Source organism: Ornithorhynchus anatinus, chromosome X5 (genome assembly GCF_004115215.2).
Source record: "Ornithorhynchus anatinus isolate Pmale09 chromosome X5, mOrnAna1.pri.v4, whole genome shotgun sequence".
Lineage (NCBI taxonomy): Eukaryota > Metazoa > Chordata > Mammalia > Monotremata > Ornithorhynchidae > Ornithorhynchus > Ornithorhynchus anatinus.
In genome coordinates this window covers 4,177,301-4,189,276 of record NC_041753.1, presented here as the reverse complement: position 1 = coordinate 4,189,276, position 11,976 = coordinate 4,177,301, and the positions used below count along the sequence as shown (strand labels likewise).

Here is an 11,976-nt window from a genome sequence, read left to right as displayed (position 1 = left end):
AGTCATGGGGGGGCGGGGAAGGGGGAGCCGGGGGGGGGGTGGCGGAGGGTCCTGGGAGAGGTCAAAACACAACAAAACATAGAAGGATGAAAAATAAAATCCCAAACCAGTCCTCGGTGAATACCTGATCCAGGGGGGGGTTAACCTGGGGAGGTGGGACGGGGAGGGGGAAGAGAGTCGGGGGGGGATGACCAGAGAATTGGGGGGAGGGGGAGGAGGCTCGTCTCCTTTTCTCAGTGCCCGAGGGAGGCGGACACCAAACACACAGCCCTGCAGAGAGCAGCGGGGGGCTGGGGGCGAGAGGGCAGGGGTCCCGGGGCACCGTGGGGTGGAACGAAACTTACATCTCGGGGAGGGCCTGGGCGGGAAGGCTCAGGGGGCCGGGAGGGCGACGCTCGGGGGGGGAGAAGAAGAAGGGGTGTCGCGAGGGCCGGGGTGGCGGACGGCGGGAGCGGGGCGGTCAGGGGGCCGGGGGTGGGGGGCGTCCCCGGGATCACTTGTCCGAGTCCAGGCCGATCATGTTCTTGAGGGCGTTCTTCAGGCTGGTCCGGCTGGGGGACTTGACCGCGGGCCGGAGATCCGCGCCGCCCGCCTGGTCCCCCCGCAGCTCCATCTCGATGACCACCACCTTGGGGCCGCGGGGAGCCTCCGCCCCCGGCCCCCGGCCCGCCGCCCGGCCCGCTGACCGCTATTTCTTATCCTTGCGGGAATCCCCCGTGCCCTTTGACTTTTTGTCGCCGGCGGACTTGGTGAGGCGGCTGTGGTCCAGCATGGCGTACAGAACCGGGGTCTGGAGGGCCGTTGGGGGCGGGGAGGGGGAGGGCCGGTGAGGCTCAGACGTCCCCCGGCCCCCCCCCCTCCTCCTCCCCCCGCTTTGCTCCCCGCCGGCTTCACGCCTCTCGAAGCCTCCCGTCTGGGCCACCCCCTCCCCGTCTGGCTCCCCGATCCCCGCCCGTCCCGAAGCCGGACGCTTTGGGATTTCGGAGGTTTCCCTCCCCTCGCCCGCTGCCCTCCGTCCCCCCCCGCCCCCCAGACCTGCTCCGATCCCCACTCTCTCCTTCGCAGCGCGTCCCTCCGCCGGCCCTGAGGCCTGCGTCCCGTGCCGCCCCGGCGACCGCCGGAGAGAAGCGGCGTGGCCTAGCGGCTAGAGCCCGGGCCCGGGGGTCAGAAGGACCTGCGGTCCTAACCCCCGCTCCGTCGCTTTGCCGTGCGACCCCGGGCGAGTCACCTAACGTCCGTGGGCCTCGGGTACCTCATCCGGAAAACGGGGATTGAGACCGTGAGCCCCGGGCGAGGCGGGGACCGCGTCCGGCCCGATCTGCGTGTATCTACCCCGTCGCCTGGCACGGTGCCTGGCACGGGGCGGACGCTCAACGAGCCCGACGGGCTCCGGGCTCCTCCCCACCGGCCCCCTTTCCTAACGGGACCTTAACCGAACCCCGCGGAGGGGCTCCCCCGGCCAGGAAGCCTTCGGGGATCGATCCCGCCCACACTCCCGCGGGCCCGGCGCCCCGGGCCTGGCCGCGTCCGGATGGCCCCGGGGACGTGGATGGGGGATGATGTCGGTATTTGTTAAGCGCTTACTATGTACCGTTCTAAGCGGTGGGGGAGATACAGGGTCATCGGGTGGTCCCCCGTGAGGCTCCCGGCCTCCAGATGAGGTCACCGAGGCCCAGAGAAGTGACTCGCCCGCAGTCACCCAGCTGCCAAGTGGCAGAGCCGGGATTCGAACCCCTGACGTCCGACTCCCAAGCCCGGGCTCTTTCCCCTGAGCCACGCCGGCCTCCGCTCGGGGGGGGCTCCAGAGGGGAGAGGGCCCGCTCCCCCACACCACCCGACTGACCTGCCGGCCACGCTTGGAGTCCTTGCTGGGCTTGTGCGGTTTTCCCTTCTCCATGGCGCTGCGGGAGGGAGGAGGGTGGGACGTTGGGGACCCCCCCGGGGGACCCTCCTGGAGCCCCCCCCTCCGTCCGGCCCCGCCCCCTCCCCGTACCTGAGCCTCCTCTGCAGCGCTGCCCGGCGCCGGAGCCAGCAGTAGCGGACGAGGTACCCGAGCAGGACGAGCAGCAGCACCAAGCCCAGGACGCCCCCGATCACCGCCCCCAGGATCAGCCCGTAGCGCGTCGGCACTGGGGGGGGGGGGGCGAGGGAGAGAGACGTCGGAGGAGGAAGGGGCAGCCCCCACATCCCGGCCTGACGCTCTGCCTTCACCCCTACCCGGATCTGACTCTCCCGCCCGTCCCCCCCGACGGGATGCTCCTCTCCTCCCGTCGTAGGGCCTGGGCGCTCACTGGGGGCAGAGCACGGTCCTAAGCGCTTCCCGGCCGGGGAATCCCGTCCACCGACTCTTCCGTTGGATAGGGGCCGAAGCGCTTAGTAATGTTGGTGTTTGTTAAGCGCTTACTCTGGGCGCCGGGGTAGATACTGGGTCATCGGGTTGTCCCACGTGGGGCTCCCAGGCTTCATCCCCGTTTTCCAAATGAGGGAACTGAGGCCCAGAGAGGTGAAGTGACTTGCCCAGGGTCACACGGCTGACAGGCGGCAGAGCAGGGATTCGAACTCATGACCGCCGACTCCCAAGCCCGGGCTCTTTCCACTGAGCCACGCTGCTTGGGACGGCGCCCTTCACCCAGTGAGCGCTCCGTAGATACCCCTGATCGATCGGTCGATCGGCGGGGACGGCGTCGGCCAACTCTGTTGGACTCTCCCAAGCGCTTAGGACAGTGCTCTGCACCTAATAAGCGCTTCATAATAAGTCACTTCACTTCGCTGGGCCTCAGTTCCCTCATCTGTAAAATGGGGATTGACTGTGAGCCTCACGTGGGACAACCTGATGACCCCGTATCTCCCCCAGCGCTTAGAACGGTGCTCTGCACATAGTAAGCGCTTCACAAATACCAACGTTATCATTTTTATTCATAAATAGCCCTGATTGATCGATCGAGCAGGGGCGGCGGCGGCCAACTCCGTTGGACTCTCCCAAGCGCTCCGGACGGCGCTCCGCGCCCAGTAAGCCCTCCACGAATGTCGCCGATTGATCGGCAGGGGCGGAGAAGCAGCGTGGCCTAGGGGTAAGAACACACGCTTGGCAGTCAGAGGTCGCGGGTTCTAATCCCATCTCTGCCACTTGTCTGCCGTGTGACCTCGGGCAAGTCACGTAACTTCTCCGGGCCCCGGTTACCTCATCTGCAAAATGGGGATAGAGACGGCCGTGTGGGATGAGGATTTGTCCGACCTGATTATGTCGAATCCGTCCCAGCGCTTAGAACGGTGCGCCCTGTAAGCGCTTAAAAATACCATGATGATGATTATTATTATTAGCAACTCCGTTGTAATAATGATGTTGGTATTTGTTAAGCGCTTACTATGTGCCAAGCACGGTTTTAAGCGTCCGGTACGGTGCTTGGCGCCCAGCGAGCGCTCCATAAATGCTAGAGAAGCAGCGTGGCTCAGTGGAAAGAGCACGGGCTCTGGAGTCAGAGGTCGTGGGTTCGAACCCCGGTTCGGCCGCTTGTCGGCGGGGTGACTTGGGGCGAGTCACTTCACTTCTGGGTGCCTCAGTGACCTCATCTGTAAAATGAGGATTAAGACCGGGAGCCCCACGTGGGACGACCCGATTCCCCCGTGTCTACCCCAGCGCTTAGAACGGTGCTCGGCACATAGTAAGCGCTTAACGTATGCCAACATTATTATTATTACTGATTGAACGATACGGCCCCCCCTCCCCATCCTCTCTCCTAGGTGGCTATGCCCCCCTCGCCCCCCCATTTTGCCCCAGCACCCCTTTCCCACCTCCCTGGGCTCTGCCCCTTTCCCCTCCGGGGCTTCCCCCTCTCCGGCCTCCCGTCCCCACCGCCAGGCCGCGGATACCTTTGTCGAAGACGTAGAGGGTGACCTGCGACGATTTGCCCACGATGTCCGGGGGGTTCTTGACGTCGCAGGTGAAGGTCCCGTTGTCGCCGTAGTCCAGGTTGTGGATGACGATGGAGCCGTCTTTCCAGCGGGCGTCCCCCACCCACTGGATCCGCTCCTTGAAGACCCCCACCTCGTCGATGTACGGCTGCCCCTTGGCGTAGTGGAAAATCTGGAAGGACGGCGGGCGAGGGGAGGCTCGCGGGGAGATCGGGCGGGGAGCCGGTAGCCCGAGGGGAAGGGTCGCTCAGAGGAGGGTGGTCCCCATCCCAGCTACTGCTTGCACGCCCCCGCCCCCTCCTCCCCAGCTCCCGGAATCTCCCGGCTCCCCCCGGGGCTAAATTTGGGGGTCCCTCCTCCCCACCCGCAGGAGCCGGGAGCCGTCAATCCCCCCCCCCGCAGTCCCCCTTCCGCCCCCCGCCCCCACCCCCTGAAAGCCTCAAGTGGGACAGGCCGTGTCCGATCTGCACAGAGTTTAGCACCCCAGAGTTTAGCACAGCGCTTGCAACTCATTAAACCTCATCTGCAAAATGGCATTCGAAACTGTGAGCCCCGAGCGGGACGGGGACCGTGTCCAACCCGGTTTGGTTGCCTCCAGACCCTGGCGTTTAGTACGGTGCCCGGCACGTACCGATGCCGTGATCGCTATTATTATCATTACGTAGGAGGCGCTTCCCAAATGCCACGGTTCTCACCGCTAATCGTTACCGTGCTCAAGCGCTCAATTCGGGGCTTAGCACGATGCCTCGCACGGAGTAAGCGCTCCGTGAGCTCGTCGTGGGCAGGGATCGTCCCTCTTTATGGCTGTATCGTACTTTCCCAAGCGCTCGGTGCGGTGCTCTGCACCCGGGAGGCGCTCAGTAAATACGACAGCACGGACAAGTGAATGAACGGATCCCGGCCCTCACCGAGATGGCATCGCGGCCGCCCTCGGCTTGGAAGCGCCAGGTGAAGGAGACGTCTTCGGAGAGCCACTCGCTGGACCAGAAGGAGCAGTGGAGGGTGACCTTGGAGCCCACCGTTCCGTGAACCTCCCGGTCCGTGTACACCACGATGGCCCGCGCCGGGGCCAGCACTGCGGAGGGAGAGAGGGATGGAGACCGGCGGGTCACCACCTCGGGGGCCCGGGGTCGTGGGAGCGGGAGAAGCGGCCTCGAGCTCGGGCGGAGTGGATAGAGCCCAAGGTCATGGGTTCTGATCCCCGCTCCGCCCCTTGTCTGCTAGGTGACCTTGGGCCGGTCACTTCCGCTGGGCCTCGGTTCCTTCGTGTCAAATGGCGACGGAGACCGTGAGCCCCACGTGGATTTGCCTGGATCCACCCCAGTGCTTAGTACAGCGCCTGGCACATAGTCAGCGCTTAACGAATACTATTATTATTATTATTTTCATAGATCTGCATCGACCCCGCGTCTCTTTTCCCCCTCCCGGGCGTGGCCGGGAAGGACGGCGACGACCCCAGCGGATCTTTGGAATGTCGGACGAGAGACGAAGGCCGAGTCTCTGGGTTCTTCGTCTCTGTGTCCCCGCTTAGCTCTGCGTTACCCTCCGTCTCCCGCCTTCTCCGGCTCCGTCTCTCGGGACTCCCGTTTCCCACCCTGCCTCCCTCCGTCTGCCTCTCTTCCCCGCCACCTCCTCCGCGTGTCTCGTTTTCTCTCCACTGATGATCGTACTTTTGGGGTCTGTTAAGCGGTCACTACGTGCCAGGCGCCGTACTAAGCGTCCGGGTGGATACGAGCAGATCCAGTCGGACCCGGTCCCTGTCCCACGTGGGGATCCCAGTCTCGATCCCCATTTGTGTCTCTGCCTCTCCCTCTCCTCCGCTTCTATTCCCATCTCTTTCTCCGTCTCCTCCGCCGTCTCTCGCTCGCTCTTGCCCTCCTTCGGTCTCCGAGCCTCTCCCCTTTTCTCTCCGTCTCTGCGTCTCTCTCCGTCTCTCCTCCCACTCAAAGAGCAGAGTTTTAAAGTCCGGGCCGGCTTACGGGGCGTTGCCGAAGGAGCCGTTTTCTCCCTGTTGCCCCGGGAATTTGGGTGGAAGGGATCGCTCTCCTTTCCCCTCCCGAAACCCCGGCCCCCGCCCCCCGGAAACACACCCTCTTAGGACGGAGAGGGTGGGGGGAAGCCTTCCGAGCCTGCGGGAGAAGAATGTGGGGTGGCGAGGGATTTCCTGAGGCTCCGCTCCAACCTCAGGTCCAGGGAGGGAGTGGGGATGGTGCCCCGCAAGCCCTCCCCGGCGGGCCCCAGAAACAGTTCTGCCCTCTGAGAGAGCGGGATCCGGCTCCACCGACTCCCCCCGTCTCCGCTCCCGCCCTCTCCTCCCCCGGTCCCTCCTCCTGTCCTGCCCCCCCCGCCCGGCGTCCGCCGCCCCTCCCCGCCGCCCCTTCCCACTCCCTCCCGGGCATCGTCCGGCTCCCCCCGGATTCCCGGCTGGCATCCCGCCCACCCCGCCGCCCACTCCCACCGGAGCCGAAAGGCCTCGGGCCCAGCCGGACACTGCCCCATTGTGGGACCCCTCCGGGGGCGCCCAGGGGAGGCGGCGGGGGTCGGCCGTCCTGCCCCGCCCCGGCGCGCTGAGTCAGCCCTCTGGTTTTCCTCTGAGTCTAACCCCCGGCCCTCCTGCTGTAGTTTCATCCTGGCTCCCGACCACGCCCTGACGCTCTCCCCTCTCCCTGACGGCTCTGGGGCATAAGATGGTGCCCGGGAGAATGGGAGAAAGAGATAGAGACAGAGACTGAACGCCTCCCCCTCTCTTCTCCAGCTCTGGACCCTCTCCCCCAGATACCACAGCCTGCCCATTTCTCGGCCGTGAAACTGAGGCCAAGGGTGAGGCAAAGATCTAAAGACCCCTTGAGTCCTGAACCTTTTCCCTTTCGACGCCCGCCCCCCCCCCCCCCCCGCCACCTCACCCCACCCCCATGCCATGCCGATCCCCTCCAGAGCCTCCTCGACCCTCCCGCCCACCCCCTCCTAATTCCACCTCCACCACTTGTCTGCCGCGTGACCTCGGGCAAGTGGCTTGACTTCTCCGGGCCTCGGCCCCCTCATCTGTAAAACGGGGATTAAGACCGTGGGCCTCGTGCGGGACAGGGACTGTGTCCAACCCCATCATCTTGGATCTACCCCGGCGCTCAGAGCGGCGCCTGACGCCTAGGAGGCGCTTAATAAATACCACTATTATTATTATCCCCTTGCCCCCCACCCCTCCCTCGAGCCCTGCACCTGCTTTGGACTCCCCCTCCGCTCTCCCCCCTCCGCCCTGACCCGTCCGCCTGCCCCCCCCGCCCCGGCCCGAGGCTCCCCGCCCTCACCCGCCGTGGCCCGGATGGGGAAAGGGAGACCCCCATGGGGGACGGGGCGAGGAGCCGGGTGTCCGGGCATCCGGGCCGGGCAGCCGCACTTACCCAGCGAAGAGAAGAGCAGGGCGGCCAGGACGGGGCCCGGCGGGGCGGCGGCCGCCCCTGAAGCCATGGCTGGGAACGGGGCCGGGGCCGAGGGGGTCCGAGGGGCAGGGAGAGCCTGGGGTAGAGCACTGAGTGGGGGCTCCTGGAACCTGCTAAAAAACCCCCTGGGCTCCGGGGTGGCAGGGGCGGGCGCAGCTGGTGGCCAATGGCGACGTGGCATGTGCTCGGGGTGGGGAGGGCGTGTGTGTGAAGGGAGAAGGGGGTTCTGGCGGGGGGCGGGCGGGAGGCCGGGGGGGGGGGGGACCGGGCCCAGAGGGGGCATTGTGTGCCCCGTGTGTGTGTGTGTGGGGAGGGAGGGGGGGCGCATACCTCCCCACACAGACCCCTTTGTGTCGGCCCTCCCCCCCCCGGCCGGCCGCCTCAACCCCCAGGAATGTGGGGAGGGGGAGAAGGAGACCCAGAGAGAGACAGAGACGACGAGAGACAGCGAGCTGGAGACGGAGACCCGAGGGGAGGCCGAGACGGCCCGACGGACAACCGGAGGGAGGCGGCCTGAGAAATTTAGCCATGGGCGGAAAAACGCGCGGTCAGGAGCGGAGACGGGGGAGACGGAGAGAGACAGAAAGGGAAAGGCGGGGGCAGAGGGAGACGATAAGAGAGGGCTGAGATGGAGAGAGCTGGAGACGAGGACCGAGTCCCGGGGATAGAGAGACGGAGACGGGGGCTAGAGGAGCGGATGTGGTGAGAGATAGGGACAACGGTTGACGGGGACAGAGGGACACAGAGAGATCGAGACAGAGCTAGGCCGTAGAGACGGAGGAAGAAGTCTAGGGGATCCCAGGGAGGGAAAAAAGCCAAGGCACAGACAGAGGTCGAGTCAGCGGGGCAGGGACAGATGGACGGGAGAGAGCTGGGCCTGCTGGCTGACCTCGGGCAAGTCGTTTCGCTTCTCTGGGCCTCAGTTTCCTCATCTGTCTCTCCTTCCCTGGTAGACTGGGGGTCCCGTGTAGATCGGGGACTAGGTCTCAGCTGGCTATCTCCTATCCAGAGCTCGACACACTCCATACCCTCGTCATTATTTCCTCGACTCAAACCCTCTCCCAGTTAGCGAGTCCTTCCTGACGTCTAACTTCAATCCCCCGTGCTGCTTTCTCTCACTCCCGTTTCTGCTTCCAGGGCTGTTGTGTTCCTCCTGGGCCTCCCCTGGGACCCCTTTTAATAATAATAATAATAATGGTACTCGTTAAGCACTTAGGAAGAGCCCAGGTCTGGGAGTTTGAAATCCCAGCTCCGCCCCTTACCTGCTGGGAGACCTTGGTCGAGTCACTTAACTTCTCGGTGCCTCAGTTTCCTCATCTGTACATGGGGGATTCGATACCTTTTTCTCCTCCTACTTGGTGAGCCTTAGGTGGGACAGGGATTTTTTTTTTTTTAACAGTATTCGTTAAGGGCTTACTCTGCGCTAGACCCCGTACTGAGTGCCGGGGTAGATACGGGCCAGTCGGATCGGACGTGATCCACGTCCCACGTGGGGCTCACGGTCTTCGTCTCTATTTTATAGAGGAGGGAACTGAGGCACAGAGAAGTGAAGTGACTTGTCCAAGGTCACACAGCAGAGAAGTGCCCCACTGGGGCCGATCGTCACACAGCGCGTCTACGCCAGAGCCCCACTGCTTATCACATAGTAACCGCTTAACACACGCCACTATCGATGTGTTCTATTGTACTTTCCCCAGTGCTTAGTACGGTGTTCTGCACACAGTCAGTGCTCTCAGATACCAACACATCAGGGAAGCGGGCCGGCCCAGTGGACAGAGCACGGGTCCGGGAGTCGGCAGGACCCGGGTTCTAATCCCGGCCCCGCCGCACGTCTGCCGCGTGACCGCGGGCAAGTCATTTCCTTCGCTGCGCCTCATTTATCTCGTCTGCAAAATGGCGACTGCGACAGTGAGCCCCAAGTGGGCCGAGGGGCGCGTCCAACCCGACCAGCCTGTATCTACCCCGGCGCTTAGAGCGGTGCTTGGCCCGTCGTAAGAAGCAGCGTGGCTCAGTGGAAAGAGCCCGGGCTGGGGAGTCAGAGGTCGTGGGTTCTAATCCCGGCTCCGCCACTCGTCAGGCCCTTGTAGGCAAGTCACGACTTCTCTGGGCCTCAGTTCCCTCATCTGTAAAATGGGGATGGAGACCGTGAACCCCATGAGGGACAGCCTGATCACCTTGCATCGCCCCCCCGGCGCTCAGAACGGTGCTCTGCACGTAGTAAGCGCTGAACGAATACCGTCGTTATTATCCATGGGTGGTCCCGATACCGATGATTCTTACGATCCTGATCTGCCCCTTGCACCCGTCTGAACTGCCGCCCCCGGCTACCACCCCCTCGACTCGGGCCTGAGCCGGTGGGCGTTCCCCCCCCCCCCCCCCAGTCCAGCGCCGGATCCCGGCCCCAGGCATGACGGGAGCACAAAGGGACTCTGTTTCCCCTTGGGGTGGGCGTCCTGCAAATGGGGCAGCTTTGAAGCAGAGTCTTGGGAGTCGTGGTGGGTTGGAAGGATTTCCAGTTTGGACCAGTCAGTGGAGACTTGGTGGTGGGGAGAGGGGCGGGCAGAGGAGGGAGGGAGAGGAGCGGGGGGGGGGGGGCGTTGGGGAGACTGAGGCCCTGGGGGGAGAGGGGCGCAGGGACTTCGGATGATGATCATCGCAATTACTCGGTGCCGGGCGCCGGACTAAGCGCCGGGGTGGGCGCGAGCGGATTGCGTTGGCCGCGGTCCCCGTCCCACGTGAGGCTCGCCCCCTTAGTCCCCGTTTTACAAATGAGGGATCCGAGACGCCGAGAAGCGAAGTGGCTTCGGTAAGCGCTCAGGAAATACGATCGGATGAACCAGTGGCCGAGCTGCAATCGATAATAATCAAGTTGGCATTTGGGCAGCGCTTACTATGTGCGAAGCACCGTTCTAAGCCCTCGGGAGGATACAAGGTGATCAGGTTGTCCCACGTGGGGCTCACCGTCCTCATGCCCGTTGGACAGATGAGGTAACTGAGTCACAGAGAAGTGACCTGCCCGGGGCACTGACAGGCGGCGGAGCCGGGATTTGAACCCGTGATCTCTGGCTCCCCAGCCCGGGCTCTTTCCACTGAGCCGCGCTGCTTCTTTAGAACTCAGGACCTGCTGACTTCCAGATCCAAGCTCTATCCACCAAGCCGGACTGCTTCCCTTCGCCCTTTTCACGTACTGCTTCTCGGCCCCGCTGGGGCGAGCAAGCCCGGCAGGTCCGCTCTCAAAGCTGGAGAAAAATGGCTCTGACCAACGAGGGTCGTAGCCCCCCACTGACCCCTGGAGTAGGCTACTAAAGGCAGGGGCAGGGGCTACCGAAGGCTGTGGACAGCAAACCCCTGCAAACGAAAGACAAACCGCATGCCCAAAAGCGGCGTCTCGAACGTATTTAGCAGTCCGCAGATCATCTTCTACCTACCCTGCCAGAGGGTTATGCATTCAGTTGTATCTATTGAGCGCTCACTGTTCGTTCAATAGTATTTCTTGAGCGCTTCCTATGTGCAGAGCACCGGCACTGAGTGCTTGGAACGGACGGACCGGCAACAGACAGGCGCGGAGGACTGTGCTAAATGCTTCTCATTTAGCGTTCTATCTTCCCTGCCAGAGGGTTATGCATTCAGTTGTATTTATTGAGCACTTACTATTCATTCAATAGTATTTATTGAGTGCTTACTATGTGCAGAGCGCTGTACTAAGCGCTTGGAATGTACAAATCGGCAACAGATAGGCGCGGAGGACTGTACTAAGCGCTTCTCATTCAACTCCCGGAGAAGCAGCGTGGCTCAGTGGAAAGAGCGCGGGCTTGGGAGTCAGAGGTCACGGGTTCTAATCCCGGCTCCGCCGCTAGTCAGCTGGGTGACCTTGGGCCAGTCACTTCACCTCTCTGGGCCTCAGTTGCCTCATCCGTCAGATGGGGAGCCCCACGTGGGACAACCTGATCACCTTGTAACCCCCAGCGCTTAGAACAGTGCTCTGCACATAGTAAGCGCTGAATAAATACCAACGTTATTATTCTCATGTGTACTCTTCCAAGCACTCAGGGTGGTCTGCTCACCGTATGCGCTCGATAAATACCACCGATTGTCCACTTATTGGACCGCACTCTCCTGAGCATTTAGTATAGTGCTCTGCGCACGGCGGACATTCAGTCAAATCGATTGATTGATGACCGATGGATGGATAATAATAATGATAATGATGGCATTTGCTAAGCGCTTACTACGTGCCAAACTGTTCTAAGCACTGGGCTACATACAAGGTAGTCAGGTGGTCCCACGTGGGGCTCACAGTCTTCACCCCCGTTTTACAGATGAGGGAACCGAGGCCCAGAGAAGTGAAGTGACTTGACCTGAGTCACACGGCTGGAGTCAGGATTAGAACCCACAACCTCGGACTCCCCAGCCCGGGCTCTTGCCACTGAGCCACGCTGCCTCTCTGATAATCTGTGACTCCTTTCCCTCTGCTCGAGGAGCAGCTGTTTGGGGGGTGCAGACCCCCCTCCAGCCTCCATGTTCTGAGGGACCAAACCTAAGCCCTTCAAAGCTTTATTGAGGGCCCATCTCCTCCAAGAGGCCTTCCCTGATTACACCCTCCTTTCCTCTTCTCTCATTCCCTTCT

At 62.9% G+C, this 11,976-nt stretch overlaps 1 protein-coding gene across 1 annotated transcript; it reads right to left on the bottom strand.

Annotated features, from left to right (window-relative positions):
- Positions 1 to 470: 470 nt before the first annotated feature.
- Positions 471 to 7,418, bottom strand: MPZ (myelin protein zero). The gene is given in 6 exon segments (XM_029055162.2): positions 471 to 790; positions 1,844 to 1,901; positions 1,994 to 2,129; positions 3,871 to 4,084; positions 4,821 to 4,987; positions 7,311 to 7,418. Coding segments are annotated over 6 exon segments (939 nt in total). The 5' UTR covers positions 7,378 to 7,418; the 3' UTR covers positions 471 to 493.
- Between the last annotated feature and the right edge of the window lie 4,558 nt (positions 7,419 to 11,976).